At 40.6% G+C, this 20,278-nt stretch overlaps 1 protein-coding gene across 1 annotated transcript; it reads left to right on the top strand.

Moving 5' to 3' along the window:
* The first annotated feature begins 14,363 nt into the window (after window positions 1-14,363).
* On the top strand, window positions 14,364-14,993 carry LOC141607597 (uncharacterized). The gene has a single exon (XM_074426948.1). It carries the CDS (start codon window positions 14,364-14,366, stop codon window positions 14,991-14,993), a length of 630 nt encoding a protein of 209 aa, XP_074283049.1.
* The last annotated feature ends 5,285 nt before the right edge of the window (window positions 14,994-20,278 follow it).

The following is a 20,278-nucleotide window of genomic DNA, read 5'->3' as shown; positions in this document are numbered from 1 at the left end:
CTTTTAATTACGTATTTAATTATTTTGCAAACGGTTGTAACTTAGTGTGGCCTTAGTAGAACGTGTTACCGTAATGATGGAACACGGTCTTGGTTGTATTTTGAGATCTCGTATCTCCATTTTATTTCTTTTAATTACAGTTTTTATTTAGAATGTAAATAGGTTTATATTTGTAAATTTTAAATTGTAATTCTTGAGAAGACTAAAGATGGAGACCGGATGCTCACTCCCGCTACTTGGATAAAGATGGAACATCAAGACAAGCTTTTCGGGTCCAACGGTGGATTCCAAAGTTGTATTTTGTTCTTTTTACTAGGATAGGCCACACTAGGAAATTTTTATTTACGTATTGCATTCGTTTATTTATTTTATTGTAACGATAGTATGCATCATATTCCGCCTAAAAACCAAACCACCTAATAATTGCATGAAAACTGACACATATAGAGGTCACGAGTTAGTTTTCTTTGACATTCGCATGTCACACGATTATAAGCCATCACCCAAATTAATTCATTCACGCAAACGCTAGTTATTCGTTCACTTAATATGAATTATAATTTAGTTGATGGGATCTTCCTCGTATAAACAAAAATTGAGAACGGTCTTTATAGGTCAAACTCCAATGACTCCCTTCTTCGTCGGTAGGCATAATATGACCCCTTCTACGTCGGGTAAGTTGGAACCGATTGACCTATTTTATCTCAACACTATGGTCACTCGTACGATCCTGTGACTATGGTGGACTATAGATAGGATTTACGGAAATCTATCGACCAAGAGTTCTTAGGGAAGAATTAGCTAAACAGTTGGCTTATCAATTTACGTAAATTGAGTCTTGGGATCACTTGTATCATTCTTGAGGGAGATCAATTATGCAAGTGCATTGAGTCTACATGTTAAAATGAATTTTAAATAGACTTAAATCACCTCGATGAGTTGCTTATTTCGTTTTGTTTTTCTTCCTTTTTCAGTGTAGAACACGAACATTTAAACTGCTAATAACATAATGGCTGGCCGTGAGGACGACCCAATGCCAAGTGTCACATTGGACCGTGAGTCCTGGCTTCGGATCTTCATGGATCGGATGAATCGTCTACTCGATCGAAGAATGATGGATCAAACTTCACGGATGGGAGGCGGCATTACGGAATGTCGCCATTGCGATGGGAAGCTCAAATATCCGATTGAGCCCATCCCACCAAACCCAGGCCCCACGGTGAAATTAACGAAATCGACAAGTATAACGATTTCGCCATGGAAGCAGGTGCGGTAAAGAACGTACTTATTTTTGCAATGGAATCCAATTTGCGTAAACGCTTCATAGCTCAAAGTGCAAACAAGATTTTCACTACACTCACTAGGGAATTCTCAAAAGCACCGAGAATCGTGACCTATGAGCTTACCACTCGCTTCTTTGATGCGAGACTCCGAAAGGGCCAACCAAGTTAGCCCACACATTCTCGCATGATTGAGAATGTCGAGAAGTGGAGACCTTTGATTGTAAGATCAGCGAGAACATTGTTATTGACCGCATACTTCACTCACTCCACGATGGTTATTCGCAATTTAGAGCGAATTAATATATGAATGATTTGAAGAAAACTCCCCATGAATCGCACTCCCTCCTCGTATGCACCGAGAAGGACATGAAGTTCGGTGGGAGCATGAAACAGGATGTTCTCGTTGTGTCAAACAAGGGCAAGGGTAAGGGCAAAGTTCAGCCAGGCCTAGCGAGAGGCAAACCGAAGTTTAAGAAGTCGGGATCAGGAAAGAGTGGGCCTGGTGAGGCAAGTAACTCATCAGGCGCGACAAAGAGCAAGACCGAAAACATGGAATGCCATCATTGCCACAAGACTGGGCATTGGAGGCGTACATGTCCTGTTTATCATGAGGACATAAAAGCAGGTCGCGTTAAACCTGTTGGTATGTCTTCTCCTTCCACTTTTATTCATATGATTGAGATTAACCACGCAAGTTACGGAACTTGGGTACTTGATACTGGTTGTGGTTCTCATCTGTGTAATCATGTGCAGGGCCTCCGAAATCTCAAGCCTCTCGTAAAGGGTGAGGTTGACCTGCGTGTTGGGAATGGAGCAAGAGTGGCTGCCATCTCAAAGGGGACATATGTGATCCAGCTTCCTAGTGGATTTGAGTTGTCATTATATGACTGCTATTATGTTCCTAGTCTTTCCAAAAACATTATTTCAGTTTCTGCACTTGACAAACTTGGTTTTTCATTTGTAATAGAAAATAATGCTTGCATTTTCTCTTTACACGATATGATTTATGGCAAGGCAGTCTCCATGAACGGAATTTATGTTTTAGATCAGACGACCGAAATATTACACGTAATGAATAAAAAGTTAAAGGTTGGTGACAAAGATCAAACGTATCTATGGCACTGCCGTATGGGACACATTAATGAGAAACGCGTAAAACAACTCATTAAAAATGGAGCTATCTCGGCCTTTGATTTTCAATCATTTGGCACGTGTGAATCATGTCTCATCGGTAAGATGACTCGTATTTCCTTCAAAGGTGTTGGAATGCGCTGGCCGACCTATTAGGGCTCATACACACGGATGTATGTGGTCCTATGTCAATCACCGCACGAGAAGGCTATAGGTATTTCATCACTTTCACGGATGATTTAAGTAGATATGGCTATGTCTACTTAATGAAGCACAAAAGTGAATCCTTTGAGAAATTCAAAGAATACCAAAATAGGGTACAGAACCTACTTGGTAGAAAGATAAAAACACTACGTTCAGATCGTGGTGGCGAGTATCTTTCTCACGAGTTTGATCAACACCTTAAAGACTGTGGGATCGCCCTACGGTTAACTCCACTGGAACACCTCGGTGAATGGTGTGTCCGAACGGAGAAATCGAACACTACTTGATATGGTTCGATCCATGATGAGTCACACGGTTTTACCCGATTCATTATGGGGTTATGCTCTTTGTCATTTGCTCTAATACTTAACCGAAGTCCGTCTAAAGCTGTTGACAAGACTCCATATGAACTATGGAAGGGAACGGTCCCTAACTTGTCCTTTATACGGGTTTGGGGCTGCGAGGCTTATGTCAAGTGGAGACCTGAAGATAAGCTCGGCCCGCGATCGGTCAAGACATACTTTATAGGTTATCCTAAAGGAACACGTGGTCATTACTTCTATTCGCCAACCGAACAACGCGTTTTTGTTGCGGCTAGTGCGACATTCTTAGAGAAGGAATTTCTCGAGAATGAAAAGAGTGATAGAACCTTCGACCTGTCGGAGATTCCGAATCGAACACCGAGCAACCATTGGAGGAACCCATTCCTTCAATCCCGGCTGCGGTAAATATTCCTGAGGAACCTAGGAGGTCGGGAAGAGTCTCTATTCCTCCGCACAGATACATTGGTATGGTCGAGGAACATGACATAGATGACATTCTACTCTTAACGAGTAGTGAACCCGCAACCTATAAAGGTGCCATGACCGATTCGACTCAAAGTCGTGGCTTGAGGCCATGCAATCCGAGATGGACTCCATGTATGAGAACAACGTGTGGGATCGTGTTGACTTACCTGCTAAGGTTCGTCCCCTTCAATGCAAATGGCTTTACAAGATAAAGCATTTCGTGGAAGGTCAACAAGATATCTATAAAGCACGACTAGTTGCTAAAGGTTTCACCCAAGTGCCAGGTTTGCACTACGATGAGATTTTTGCACCCGTACTCATGCTGCGTTCCATTCGGATTATCTTAGCGATTGCCGCTTTTCATGACTATGAAATTTGGCAAATGGACGTGAAAACCGCCTTCTTAAACGGCTTTTTGGAGGAAGAGTTGTACATGGTACAACCCGAAGGTTTTATCGATCCAAAGACATCCTAAGAAAGTGTGCAAGCTTAAGCGTTCCATTTATGGACTTAAGCAAGCATCAAGGAGTTGGAATCATCGCTTCGACCAAGTGATAAAAGAAAATGGATTTACTCGATCGGCCGAGGAACCATGTCTATATATCAAGTCGAGTGGGAGCAAGATTGTCTTCCTAATATTGTATGTTGACGACATACTCCCGATTGGGAATGACATACCTCTCTTAACTTCGGTGAAAGTATGGTTGAAAAACCATTTCCGGATGAAAGATCTGGGAGAGGCACAAAGAATTCTAGGCATCCGTATCTATCGAGATAGATCACGACGGATGCTATCTCTCGATCAGAGTCTTACATAGACAAAGTCCTAGAGAGATTCAAAGCATGACTAACTCAAGAAGGGGTTCCTTCCTATGTCTCCGTGGGTGCATTTGAGCAAGTCTCGGGCACCGGAGACACCGGAAGCAAAAGAGCGCATGGCACGGATACCTTATGCCTCGGCAATAGGATCTATCATGTATGCCATGATATGCACACGTCCGGACGTGGCATATGCATTGAGTATGACAAGTCGATTCCAACAAAGATCCAGGTGAACCACATTGGTTGGGCTGTCAAGAACATTCTTAAGTACCTACGGAGGACTAAAGATTGGGCATTGACTTATGGAGGCTCTCAAAAGCTATGCGCAAACGGTTACGCAGATGCTAGCTTCCAAACGGATCGAGATGACTCGAAATCTCGATCTGGATTCATTTTTACTCTTAATGGCGCTGCAGATCACTGGAAGAGTTCGAAACAAATCACATATTCAGATTCTACGACCGAGTCCGAGTACTATGCCGCGTCGAAGCTACAAAGGAAGCGATATGGATGCGTCAATTCTTACATGGGCTATCGTAGTGCCTAGTTCGAATGACCCGATCACCATCTATTGCGACAATAGTGGTGCCATCTTCCAAGCTAAGGAGCCAAAGTCTAGCAACAAGTCTAGACATGTACAACGGAAAGCTCATCTAATCGGAGATTACGTGGAGCAAAAGGCGTAGTGATAGAAAAGATTGCTACGAGATGATAACATAGCAGATCCTCTCACTAAAGCATTACGACAAGATAAGCATGAAGGGCACGTTAATTCCATGGGAATTAAACGTGTTCCTAAGTTGTAGTACTCTTTTATGGATTAGATTCATTCGCTTTTGTACTCTATACAACATCATCGTTTTGATATTTTTATATATATATATTGTTTTTCATGTGGATTTGTACGACAAATTTTGAACACCACAAAGTGAACTGAACGAACATTATATTTTTCAGTCCTTAATTGCCCACATGAGCTGATAACTCGGGCAATTATTTTGTGACGTTGGTTGATGGTGGGTTCAACTAGCCATAAGTCAACAGGTTGGTGACCAATCACGAGAGGCGATTTATACGGATATTTCGTAGGACACAATTGTGACAACGACGTGGAGTCCTAAATGTTTTATAACATTCGGTGCCCGGTCGTGGATAGGACCTCCATGGTGATCCTAAGAGTCGATTCTTTTGACTATCGATTGTCTCTTGAGACTAAGGCGGATTTTGGGTGACTTTGGTTTCTTTCTCACGGTCATCCGTAACAGGGGGCCAAGTAGATTGTTTCGGGTCATTTCATGCTTTGTGCTTAGATCGGAAGGAGTTCGAGTTGAAGGAAATATTCAGCCTTTATCGGGTACTCGATATTTCTCAGGGCCACTCGAGGAGTCAGAATCGAAATGCACGGCCATGCTCGGATACGGATTCGTTTTATCAGTTAAGTTACTCTCTAGTCGGGGAAACCACTCTAGATCCAGATCGATTGTAAAATACGACCTTTGTGGATCCAGATCTGCAAATTGTTTTACATTGAGTGGGAGAAATTTTAAATGAATATGAGAATCGGTTATCGCACATACACTTGTACGGACAAGTGGGAGTTTGTTGGAGCTTGTGTCCTCCAGTTAGTGCGGATAACGTCATTGCACATACACTTGTACGGACAAGTGGGAGCTTGTTGGGGTTGGTGTCCTTAACAGTTAGTGCAAGGACTTATAAATCTCTAAAAGGATCAAAGGGCATACTTTTGGTATTATTATCAGTTGATCCACGTTTATCAATAACGGTTGGCTTTCTAGATAAGTTTGACGTTATTGTCATACAGATGGCGGTGATCAACTGGTCCCTAAAAGTCACACCTATAAGATACGTTTTGAGTGATGTGACGGTATGAAAATACAGTCATGTAGATGCCAAATTGACTAACCAGTTAGTCTGAGTTATTTGACTAGTAATTAGTCTAATATGTGATGTTGAGATATTTTATTTAATACGGATTAAATAAAAATGGCTAAGGCAAATTAAGCAATTAATTTGTAAAATTGAATATAAGCGTTTTATATTTAATTAAATGTATATTGAATATAATTATACAATACTGTTTTGTCGGACATGTATTAATAATTCAACTAACCCGTATTATTAGTTGATGCCTTAATTTCCGATAACCGATAACAGTTTATAATGAAACCGCGTCATATACACTTAGCGAATGATGGACCGGACCACGAGTTTAAGTGAAGAGGAAATGAAAAGCCCATTCCCTCTCTAGAACTCGGTTTGGCCGAATTAGAGGGATCAAAAGGAGAGCTTCCTCCTTCACTTCAACCCTAATTCATTTTGCAAACGGTTGTAACTTAGTGTGGCCTTAGTAGAACGTGTTACCGTAATGATGGAACACGGTCTTGGTTGTATTTTGAGATCTCGTATCTCCATTTTATTTCTTTTAATTACAGTTTTTATTTAGAATGTAAATAGGTTTATATTTGTAAATTTTAAATTGTAATTCTTGAGAAGACTAAAGATGGAGACCGGATGCTCACTCCCGCTACTTGGATAAAGATGGAATATCAAGACAAGCTCACCTCAAGCTACTTAAATCTCAAGTAGCTCAGTTAGATTTTGAGTTGGATTCTAGAGACTCAGAGACGGTATATGCTGTTATTCCCGTCACTAATCTTTCCCACGAAAGACCTGAGTTGTCTATTGATGATGAAGGCATGTACGACTCGGAAGTTAAAGGTGTTAATGAAGATGAGGCTTTTCTTAAACACTTCACCACGGTGCAGCATAACACACTCGATCGAACAACTCACTTTACTCAATCGAGTGAATTATTTGAGGAGGAAGTCGATCGAGCATAACTGCCCACTCGATCGAATGGTTTGTATGAGGAAGACCTCGATCGAACACCCCACACTGTTCGATCGAGTAGTGTTGAATTAGAGGACCTCGATCGAACGCCCTGCTTTGCTCGATCGAGTAAACTGTGTGAAGAAACCTCTCGATCGAGTTCTATGTTTGCTCGATCGAGTAGTTTAGCCATGGAGAGCAGTGAAACGTCATCTTGGTTCTTTTTGGATGACAATTTTGACGAGGACAATGGCTATGGTGAATCTCCCCTTTTCAAAGCCGAGTTGGATGCTCTAGAGGCTGCGATTTACGGGACGGAACCCACCAAGGAGGGTAACGAGGAGGCAGCTGAGTCAGTAGACGTTCCTAGCACGGAATAGGTAATGTATTCTTTTATCCATGATTCCAAAGTTAGGAGCGATCGACCCGAGGTAATTAACGATAATTATATTATTATTTGTATAAACAGTACAATACCTCATTTAACTTATGCTTCATGTTTCAATGCCCTATCCCCTCCCAGTTGGTTAAATAATTTGGTAATGTTTCACCGTATTTGTCATCGAAAATTTGTCAGGCTGAGATGGTACTTTAGATTGCTTTTACATGCTCCTTCTTTATTTTGGTGCTACTTATGCTCTTGTGTAGCACATGCGCAGTTATATGATCTACTGCTAAGAGCTTTGTGTTGCTTCGATTCTGACTAACTGGAGCAGCTGCAGGAAGAAAAGAAGGTCGAGCTGGGACCTGTCTGAAACTAGCGCTACCCGGGAGGCAACCCGGAGTTTTAATTTTTAGTTATTTTTCAAACATTTTAGCTGTGTGTATAATAATTGGTTTTTGAACCATAAGACTGGAACGGTTAAGCTTGTTTTGTTAGTTTCGCGGGCTGTTTATTGCGTCTTTGTAGGAATCTATTGGGGATGGTTCGATCGAGTACTTTATATACTCGATCGAACCCTTTTGCTGCTGATTTCACTCGATCGAACACTTCTTCTCGATCGAGTGCCTGCCAAAGAGGATCCATCGATCGAGAGCCCTACTTCCTCGATCGACCTGTTTTGGATGCCCAAGTCACTCGATCGATTATTCTGTCACCTCGATCGAGTGCTTTTGACTTGATTCGCTTCCTACGACGCTATTTTGCAACCATTAGCGACCTCCCACGTTGCTGGCTGGTTTAGGGAGGTCCCTATTCGCATATTCTTGTGAGTTTTCCGCACCTCCACTCTTTCCTCTTTTAGTTTGCATTTCCTTTCACTGTTTTGGGTATAATGAGGGCATTGTACGGTTCGGTTTGGGGAGGTTATGCATCCATATCTGTGTCTGCATTTATGTTTTTATTGCATTTTTGTTATCACGTTTAATTTCCGTATGCATTGTTGTTTATTTTTATAAAAACCAAAAATCCCATAAAAATTTTCAAAAATCTATAAATCAAAAAAATTTCACGTTTACTTTAGCATATAGGTTGAGTCAGAACGGTAGATTTCAATGATGAATTGCACTGCAATTGTCTTCTTGCTTAAGCCTTCCATAAATTAATATCTTCAGCTTTGTCTTTTGCATGTCCACGAGTTTATGTTAAAATTTAGCTGAACGAATAGACTGGACTTGAAAATTTTGGCAAGCTACTTATAATTTCTAATATTTGGAGCCTTATAAACTGGTGTCATTTATGACTATTTTCATGTAGGATTGTGAGTAGTTACTCCTTGCATAACATGTTCATTAATTTGCACGTATATGAAATTCAATTGCTTTTTGCCTGCATACATTCGGGTTAGTGGTTGGTGTCACATGCAGGGAGGTGCTTACATTCCCCTTTTCTTTCATTTTACCCATTAAACTCCACATTTAGCCAAATTTGCCTTTTGACCCTTAACTACATCCAAATTTAGCCTGCCTTGTCAAGCTAGTTTAGTGTATATTTTTGCGGTATATATATTTTATCGGTCCGAATTTGGTTTGTATAATATTGAATTGGAGTTGGTAGAAAGGAAAGAAGGAGGATGAGATGAAAAAAAAGAATTGAAAAATGAAAAAAAAAAAAAACAGAAAAAGGAAAAAAAAAAGAAGCCGAAAAAAAGGAAGAAAAATTTTTTGAAAAAAAATGGAAAAATGTTTGTTGACGGTTTCACTCCTATGCTTTACTTATATCTATTGAGGAGTATGTTTGGTTCGGTTTAGTGAGTTTTGGTGCCAAATGAAGGGCACATGTGCTTAATTCTATAATTGAGTGAGAATCGGATGTTATTATATGGTTCTGTTTAGGTGCTAGGTTGACACTTTACCTCCACATTCCCATAAATGTTTTGCCTTTTCTTACCCATTGCCTCACTTTACCATATTTTTGTAAGCCCTCGGCTGTGACAGTACCTTGTTTGGTTGGAATGTATGTACGGTAGTTAGAATTGTCTATCATATTAGTTGCATGCATGTTTATGTGGGTCGTAGTTTAAGTGAGCGTCTATATTTTCTCTTCTCTTACATTCATATGTTCACCTTTTCCTTCATGAGAGAAGAGTGACCCGTGAGAGTCCGATTTTAAAGGTCTTGTAAGGTCGACGGTTCAGCTTTATTAAGGACATCCTATAACTCGTTTGCATTTGACTGATTTGCTATAAGTGTTAGTTCGCTGCATTAAATTGGCTTAAGTGGGCATTTGTATCTAGCTCTGTGTTTTCTTATCCGTTCCTTGGTTTGCATTTAGTTTACTCGAGGACAAGTAAAGTTTTGGTTTGGGGAGATTTGATGCGTGCATTTTATATAGTCTTTATAAGCCTTTTATGCACGTATTTCCATGCGATTCTCGTGGTTTTATGCTATGAAATGCCCCGAATATGCTACTTTGGTTTGTTTTGCTTTATTTGCAGGAATGGACCTGAAAGTGGTGGAATCGAGCCTTTTATCGTCCGTTTTGCATGCATTTAGAGGATGAGTGGATTTGGAGCGGAGATTCTACTATCTTGGGACGCGTGAAGTCATTTCGGAAGCTAAATAAACAAGTCGAGGCTGAAACTAACGAAACAAATAGCTGGCTATGTCAAATATCACTCGATCGGAAGCTTTTGTTGTCGATCGACCACATTTGAAGAGAATAAGACCTCGATCGAGTATTATATTTACTCGATCGAAATGTTTTTTTAAGGGTTTCCTCGATCGAGTGGTTTATGTACTCGATCGAGATGTTTTTGTTGGTTTTTGTTCGATCGAGCAGTTTCAAATGGCTCGATCGAGTGATTTGCTTTAACACACGGGTTAGCTAGTCCGTGATTAGGTTTAAGTTTGTAAAATCCCGCTTCCCTATATAAAGGAAGTCGGGATTAGGTCATAATTATCTTGGACGATGTTCCTTGACGACTCTATCACACTTCATGCTTTTCTTTCTCTCCTTTCACTGTTAAACATCTCTTTTCTCTGTTCTTTCCCAGATCTTATTCTGTAATTTTCTCTTTCCCTTTACTCTCTTTATTTAATGTTTGTTACTTTCTTATCTTTTGTTCTTGCTTTACTTTTACCTATGTCTAGCTAATTACCCTGCTAGGATTTAGGGGAGTTGATGAATTGTTGTTAATTACTAATTAGGTTTATAGATCGTTCCTTGTTGTTAAGTCTATGTTGTTAATCACTGCCTTAAACTATATCTAGCTATTTGAATCGATGCATTTAGACTTTTTAATCTTGGTAAGCATTGACCTAGACCGGAAGGTTAGAAGGGGTGAGACCCGCAGTGAACAATAGGATTCTTTAGTGAGGGCGGAAGCTAAGCTAATACTATTTTAGGGCGAATTGAGACCGGAAGGAGATATTTGTTGCCCCTTAGACCGACACATCGACCGATCTGTACCTTAGCTGCAATTAACTAACATTCATTGATGACCCGACAATCCTAGTTTTCTCTCTCCCTTGCTAATTCCTCTTATCCTTAATTCTCTTCCCTTAATCTTGATTAGTTTAGTTCAAACAATTAAAACCCCCCCATCTTGTGACCATAGACAGACCGAATTGACAAGTAGATAGTGACCGCCTCCCTGTGGAGATCGACCCTACTTACCGCTGACTTCTGTTAATAGTAGCTAGGTATTTATTTTTGTTACCTGGCGACGGTATCACTTGACAACATAGGACTAGTGGTCAGATGACCTAGAAAGGTGGACAACCCTAATCCAAGGAGAGACCAGACCAAATGGTGTGAATTCCGCATGGATGTACGACATACAACGGAGTACTGCTTTACACCCAAGAAGGAAGTGGCCTACCTACTGAAGGCAGGATACCTCAAAGATCTGATAAGAACTAGAGGCAGGAATGAAGATCCTGGCAAGAGCAATCAGGAGGAAACACAGGAGCGCAATCATCCTCCGCTACCTCCACTCTATGAAGTAAAATTCATAAATGGCGGATTAGAAATTTAAGGCCTGACCAATTCAGCAGCGAAAAAGGTAGCCAGGACTCCTCAGACAAAGTCACCCTGCAAGCCTGGTAATATACCGCCTATCACCTTCAGTGACTGTGACCTGGTGGGCATACCTAACCTACATCATGATGGCCTGGTGATCTCCATGCAAATTGGAACTGCTAATGTAAGGAGAATCCTGCTAGACGAAGGCAGCTTAGTGAACCTGATCATATTAGACGTGGTCAAAGCCATAAAAATTAATGAAGATCATATCACTAAGAAATCCAGTGTCTTGGTGGGATTTAGTGGAGAAACAAAGAATACATTGGGGGAAATCTATCTTCCCACCTATGCTGAAGGGGTTGCATCCTATAAAAGTTTGGAGTCCTAGATTATCTATCCTCCTACAATGCCATCCTAGGCAGGCTATGGATCCACAATGTCAAGGTTGTCCCATCAACTTATCATCAGTGTATCAATATACCAACGGATTGGGGAGTAGAAACCATCTAAGGTGAGCATAAAACAGCCTAGGAAAGCTATACTAAGGCCTTGAAGCCTTCCAAGGCAGGTAAGTCCCTCACATAACAATTACCGTACCATGTTTGGAGCACATACGTGTCACCTCCAAGGATGGAAATAGACCAGGTAATCCTCAACTCTTTGTATCCTGACAGGTATGTTCTAGTTGGGTTTGATGCCCATGATTCAGTCAGCCCTGATTTAGTAAGTTTTCTGAAAAATAAATCCTCTTATTTTGCTTGGTCTCATTTAGATACGGCTGGTGTTAGGCCTGGAATTTCGCACTAATGACAGGATAAGATTCTACCCTAGCCTGACTGTTAGGATAGGTCCGACAGGGAAGTTCAAGATTGGCACCAGTCACTAAGCCAGACTCCTACAGCACCTTCAGGGTCAAGTTCAACCCTGGCCTGACAATCTGGGCAGGATTGTCAGGGTAGCTCGAGCCTGGCACTAGGCAGGAGAGGACAAAGGTCAAATGTAAGGTCAACATTTGACCAAGTAAAAGATAATTATATAAGATTATTACCGTTTAAACACGGTAATTAATAGAAGATTTTGTCATTAATAGGCATTCATGCGTAATCAAGGAGCAATTAAAAGCCTCATTAATGGAGAATATTATGCCTTAATGGTAAAGATCACGCAACCGTTCAAGCCAGAGTATATAAGAGGAGCTCAAGATTAATCGAGACACATTTGATTCTAGCATTCTCATACTATCACATTACGTACTTAGGCTATACAACATACATTGTGCTTATTATAAAAATTTTATAGTAAAATCCTCTCCTGTCTTGGTGCCCATGATTTTTTTCCTATTCAAGGGTTTTCCACGTACAAATTCTTTTGTCTCATTATTTATTTTACTAGCATTATTTTCATTATTACCTACCCTGCCCTGCAGCGTGTACAAATAAAGACCGAGCTAGTTAACCCTGCCTAGACTTTACCCTGACCTGATTTAGCCTTGCGCAAAATCCATACAAAATAATTGGCGCCCACCGTGGGGCATCTAGCTCATTAATATTTTTTTTTCTGTTTTCACAAAAAATCCAAAAAACAAAGAAACTAACAAAAAAGAAATGGCTAAACCAACCGTGGAAGAATAATTGACTGCCGCACTACAAAAAGTAGCGGAGATGGAGAGCCTGAAAGAGAAAATGGTTCAGTCAGAGGCTGAAATCTTGCAATTGAAAGAGTCTGAGTCAGCCTTGGAACAAAAGTTAGAGAAATCTAAGGGATTAGGCTCTAAAATCCAGCCAGGAACCCCATTCTCATCAATTATCAAACACTTTGATTTCTCAAGCTTTGGGAGTCCAAGTGGCGCCAAAAAAGTGATCAACGTTGATGATGATGATATTCCTAAAGATGACAATGAGAAACCTGATGAGTCAGCAACGACCATCATGATGGCAGTAGTCCAGAAAATTAAGAAACTTAATGAAAAATTCAAAAAAATACCTGGAGTGCCTGCTACCATGGAGGAAGCTGCCCCTGACAGTTATGCTGATTCGCCTTTTATTGACAAAATAGCTAAAGTAGATCTTCCAAGTAAATTTCTGATTCCGTCCATGAAAATCTATGACAGGACCATAGATCCTTAAAACCATGTAGCCCTTTACATACAGAAAATGTTGGCTGCATCCATCCCAAGTGACTTCAGGCAGGTCTGCATGTGTAAAGGGTTTGGAACGACCCTGACCGGTGCTGCATTACAGTGGTACATCAATCTGCCAACTGGAAGCATCCAATCCTTTGCCAACCTGATCAACAATTTTAACCAGTAGTTTGCAAGTAGCGGGGAGTTGGAGAAGTGTTCCAGTGACCTTTATAGGATTACCCAGAAGCCAGATGAGACTCTCAGGGTATTCCTTGCCAGGTTCAACAAAGAAAAGGTGTCAATTCCCAAGTGTGATGTTGGAACTTCAATAGAAGCATTCAGGCAGGGATTACTACCAAATAATGATCTTTACATTGAACTCACTAAGTATCCCTGTCATACCTTCGAAGATGTTCAGGCCAAGACTCTAGCTTATATCAGGCTAGCGGAGGACAAAGGCTACAAAGTTGGAGCATCCTGCAATTCTAATGAGTATAAAAAGTCAAATACGAAGAGCGGTGGCAGAGGCAGCAATGACATATCTACCCCATATTCCATGGCAGACCATTTAGAAGTCAACCTGGCATATGAACAACAAGGTAAGACAAAAATACACCCACCTATTTTAGAGCATAACTTCAGTGTTGATATTATAGGCTTGATCTAGCGGCTTGACAACATGGGATCAACAAGTAAATGGCTTAGGAAAGTCGAAAATCCTAATCCAAGGAGACCATACCAAGTGGTGCGAATTTCACATGGACATAGGGCATACGACAGAAGACTGCTTCACCTTGAGGAAAAAGGTAGCCTGCATGCTGAAAGCTGGATACCTAAAGGATCTGATCAAGTCCAAAGGCAGAAATGAAGATCAAAATAAAGGAAGCCAGGAGCAAAAACAGGAACACAATCTCCCTCCACCACCTCCAATCTATGAAGTAAAATTCATAAACGACGGATCAGAAAATTATGGCCTGACCAGTTCAGTAGCAAAGAAGATAGCCAGGACTCCGAAAACCAAATCACCCTGCAAGCCTGGCAACATACCACCTATCACCTTCAGTGACTGTGACCTGGTGGGAATACCTAACCTTCATCATGATGGCCTGGTGATCTCCATGCAAATTGGAACAGCTACTGTAAGAAGAATTTTGGTGGATAGAGGCAGCTTAGTGAACCTGATTATACTTGACGTATTCAAAGCCATGAAAATCAGTGAAGATCAAAACACCAAGAAGTCCAGCGTCCTGGTAGGGTTCGGTGAAGAAACAAAGAACACATTGGGGGAAATTTACCTTCCCACATATGCTGAGGGCGTAGCATCATATGAGAGATTTGGAGTCCTGGATTGCCTGTCATCCTACAACGTAATCCTAGGCAGGCCATAGATCCACAATGTCAAAGCTGTACCGTCAACCTATCATCAGTGCATCAAGATACCAACAGATTGGGGGGTAGCAACCATCAAAGGTTAGCACAAGTCAGCCCAAGAATGCAATACAGAAGCCCTAAATCCTTCCAAGGCAGGTAAGTCCCTCGCATAACAAATTACCGTACCTGTCAGGAGAACATATGTAGCACCACCTAGGATGGAAAGAGATAAGGTAATCCTCAACCCCGAGTATCCTGACAGGTATGATCTTGTTGGCTCTAACGCCCCTAACTCAGTCAGGGCACAGGAAAGGAATGCAATAATTAATGAAGAAGTAGAAAAACTCTTGGATATGGGCATGATCAGGTAAGTTATTGATGTGACTCATATTTGCACACATTTAGTCCCCGAAATAGCCTTGTTCCTATGCTTTCTTGCATCCATTAGGGTCGTTTCTTATCTTTAGCTTCCTACTTTGCATATTCTTTGAAGTTTTGTGTCCTTGGTAGGGAGGAATGCTAACCTTACATATATGGAGAAAAATGGAGCTAAATGGATCGCATCTAATGACCAAGCAACAAAGAGGAGACCAATACTAAAGGCCTAGGTTAATAAAACAAGTATTTGGGTAATGATGAAGGACCCCCAAGGCTCCTCAACGATCCCCACATATCTTGAAGCAGCCAATTGAAGAAGAAGCCAAACTGGCCTATGAGATGCGCGTCCCAAGCTCAGACCGAGCATCTTGATGATTAAGACGGGCGTCCCAAAGACACAGCCTAAGCGTCCCACAAGTAGGACGAGCGAATTTCCTTACATCATGGGCTTCCAACAGGGTTAGGTCGAGCGACTCCTTAGCGGACTTACAAGGCATTAATCTTCATCTTAGGGACTTAACCGTCATTTAAGTCCTTAGTTACCCTAATAGTTGTACTTAGTATAAATACCGCATTGTATTAGGAGATTAATCATCAAGCTTTAATCAAGTTTTAGTAGAGTTTATTACCAAGTTTTAATCAAGCTTTATTAGTATTAATCAAGTTGTATTACACAATTCAATATTAATCAAATCGTAATCTTTCTTTAATCATTCAAGTGTTCTTAGATTTAGTTGGGTAATTTGAAGACTATTTGGGCTAATTGGAGAATTGACAACTCTTCATCATTCATCAAGTTTTCTTCTAATATTCTTTGCTTATTATCTGGATCATCTTAAGTTGGTACAATTCCTTTTACCCTTTGTTTAATCCTTGTTTATTGTTTTACGCATCCATTATGTTTAGCTTTGTTAATATGATTGACAAACTTATTAGCATGTTTTCCATGATCATGAGTGAGCAGTCTACTAACTAGGGTTAATGGGGGATTAGGGGACTTAATCATGAGGTAGATCTTTACTTAATAAGTTCATATGACTGCTTGCTTATTGTAGTTTCAACTTATGCACATGTTATGCTTGATGAAATGCTTGATTGACAACCTAGCATGAATCTCTTATCCATTCAACAAGACTTGTAAGACATAAACCAACTCAAGGCTTGTTAGACCATGCATATAGTTGAATAGGGAGAATTAAGTCGACTTGTAGGAGTTGTAAAGTCTTGACCGACTCGGCTCCGAGACCCAAAACTTCCTAGGAATTGTAAGATATAAACTAACTCGATTCTACTACAACAATAATTTGCTTGCATCTATGAAACTTGTTTATGTGATCTCACCATGATTTCCTTATGAACCCATGATACCCTAGTGCCTTAGTCTATTATTTACAAATCCTATTTACTTGCTTTTCTTTGCTTTCATTTGTTTATATTTCATTTGTTAAAGTAGTTTAGATTGCAAACCTCAAACTCAACCTAAATTGTGACACCCTAAGACATAGCTTTCTACAACCGATAAATCAATACAATACCCGTCCCTTGGGATCCGAGCTTTACTTGCCACTCTACTAAGAGTAGTTAGTTGAGATTATAAATATTGTTTTGATGGGTAAGGTTAGACGACAAAGTTTGAATAGAATCAGTGATGTACTCTGAATGGCTAGCAAACGTAGTGGTTGTGCAGAAAAAGAATGGAAAATGGAGAGTCTGTGTAGATTACACTGACCTGAATAAAGCTTGTCCAAAGGATCCATTTCCCTTACACATATCAATGACATGGTAGATGCAACATCAGGGCACGAAATATTGACATTCATGGATGCTTCTAGTGGATTCAACCAGATAAAGATGCACCATGCTGACCAAGAAAGTACTGCATTTAGTACAGACCGAGACATATATTGTTACACTGCCATGCCATTCGGTCTAAAGAATGCAGGGTTAACATACCAGGGCCTGGTCAACATGATGTCTAAAGTGCAGATAGGGGACATCATGGAAGTGTATATATGCGACTTGGTGGTGAAATCTAAAAATGTAGACGATCATGTAAAACACTTGGAGATAACATTTCAGATCTTGGAGAAATACAACATGAAGCTGAACCCTGCAAAATGCCACTTTGGAGTTTTTGCAGGGAAGTTCTTGGGATATATGGTGACTAAGAGGGGCATAGAAGCTAGCCATGAACAGATAAAAGCCACTGGAATTATAGTCATCCAAATCTGTGAAGGACATCTTGAAATTGACAGGACGGTTTGCTGCCCTGAACAGGTTTATATCCAGATCTTCTGAAAGATGTAAAACATTTTATAACCTACTCATAAAGAATAAGCACTTCCAATGGACGCCTGACCATGAAGCAGCCTTCCAAGATTTAAAGCTATATTTGTCATCTCCACCTTTGCTGGTAAAACCAGAAAAGGGAGAACCTCTGTTAGTGTACTTATCTGTTACTGACACTATACTAAGCGTAGTTCTGGTGAAGGAACATGAAGGCCAACAACATTCTGTCTACTATGTAAGTAAAAGCCTATTAGACGCTGAAATGAGGTATGGTTTACTTAAGAAGTACGTTTTAGCTTTAATTATGTCATGTGCCAAGCTACGTCCCTATTTTGAATGTCACCTTATAATAGTCAGGACTAACCTTCTCGTCAAATCTGTCCTGCGTAAGCCTGAATTGTTAGGTAGGATGGCTAAATGGTCAGTCCAACTTAGGACCTACGACATAAGCTTTGAACCCAGAACAACTATTAAGTCGCAGGCCTTCGTTGACTTTGTGGCTGATTTCAAACCTAACCTAGAGTCAGACTTAGCTAAAGAGGTAAACCCGTTAGAAAACAAAACCTTAGACCAAGAGTGGACCCTGTTCATAGATGGAGCATCAAAATCAAGGGGATCAAGACTAGGATTAGTGCTAAAATCGCCACAAGGGGACATGATAGCCCAGGCTGTAAGCTGTGAGTTCAAAGCTACCAACAATGAAGTAGAATACGAAGCCCTGATAGCAGGACTCAAGGTATGTTTAAACGTCGGTGTTCAAAATTTAAAGGTAAAAACTGACTCTCTCTTAATTGCTAATAAGATCAAAGGAACTTATACAACAAAAGATGCAAAAATGATTTTAGATTTAGAATACGCTAAAACTGTTACTGCTAAGTTCCCTTCATTTGATATTGACCAGATACCAAGAGACCTGAACACCCAGGCTGACGCTTTGGACAACCTTAGTTCCAATTTTACCCTTGCTATTTTTGATAAGATACCCATTGTTCATTTACTTGAACCTGCCCATTAGCAAGCCTGAACAGGTAAACCCTATCAGCACCAATAATAATTCCTGGACCAAGCCTTACTATGACTGGCTCCTTCGAGATATACTACCTCAGGACAGGCACGCGGCCATGGCTTTTAAAATAAAAGCATCTACTTATTCTATTATCAATAACACCTTATTTAAGAGATCTGAGGCTGAACCATATTTAAGATGCCTTGAACCTGATGAAGCGAAACATGTACTCCAGGAGATACACGACGGACACTGTGGCAATCACAAAGGAGAAAGAAGCCTGGCAAGCAAGATCCTCAGGATCGGATATTATTGGCCAAACCTGAGGGCTGACTGCCTAGAATACTGTTCAAAATGTGAAGCTTGCCAAATACATGCCCTAATAATCCATCAGCCATCAGAAGTACTTCACTCAATTTCGGCACCCTGGCTATTCATGAAATGGGGCATGGACATACTAGGAAAGCTACCCGTAGCTCCAGACCAGAAAGTATTCATGTTAGTCATGACTGACTACTTTTCCAAATAGATATACCAGGCCTTTAAATTCCCCAGGGAGAAAGTTAAGCTATGCTTATTGCACAAAAACTCAATAGAACAAACTACCTTCCAGACCATAGGCATGAGTTGATAAGCAGGGACACCGATTTTTTTAATCAGAGAAAGCGGAAGCTTGCAACCAGCCCTAAAAGCCCAGTCATGAATGCAAAACCAACCGGGGCAGTACGAGTCAGCCCTGATAGGAGAATCTTCAGGGACCCATACTTCAGAATCAACAGGGATAACCCCCTTTTCCTTCAAGTGTTTCTAAAATTTAGGTTTGATATAGTTAGGGAAAGATTTTTGATCATTTAGAGCTTTAGATGGTTTGAACTCGAAATTCTTATGGAAAATAGTGATCATCTCAAAAGGAGGAGCAGATGGATTTTCAGTAGTAATTGGTTCAACTATGGAAGGCTTAGGTTGATTTTCAGAAACAGATTCATCAGGGGGCACGACATAAGGAGTGCTAGGGATCATTTCACCTCTGGATGACTTCTTTGTTATAACCATGGTTAAATATTTCAGAAAATTTTCTGGGAATTTAGCAAAAAAACGAAGACAAGAATTCAAGAAGAAGAAGAAGAATTTCAGAGGAAAAGATTGATTTTAGGTGAAGGTTAATTGAAGAAGTTAAAAGACTATTTATAATCGGTAAAATTAGGGTTTTAACTGCAACTTGCATGATAAATGAGGAGTTAGCAGTAAATTAAACACTTGTCGCAATAATCACCAACTAGAACTGATTAGACTTCCCTTAACCGTCACAAGCGAGTTACCGTAATTGAAAGTTATTTCCTTATTTCTGGCCTGACCCAGCGACAATAAGGAGATGAGGGGCAATTGTTATGCCTGAAATTTCGCACTACTAACAGGATATGATCTACCCTTGCCTGACTGTCAGGGTAGGTCTGACGGGGAAGTTCAAGATTGGCACCAGTCACAAAGCCTAGACTCCTGCATCATCTTCAAGGTCAAGTTCAACCCTGGTCTGACAATCAGGACAGGTTTGTCAGGGTAGCTCGAGCCTGGCACCAGGCAGGAGAGGACAACGGTCAAATATAAGGTCAGCATTTGACCAAGTAAAAG

This window comes from Silene latifolia, chromosome 10, assembly GCF_048544455.1.
Source record: "Silene latifolia isolate original U9 population chromosome 10, ASM4854445v1, whole genome shotgun sequence".
Taxonomy (NCBI): Eukaryota; Viridiplantae; Streptophyta; class Magnoliopsida; order Caryophyllales; family Caryophyllaceae; genus Silene; species Silene latifolia.
This window is presented reverse-complemented; position numbering and strand designations above follow the sequence as displayed.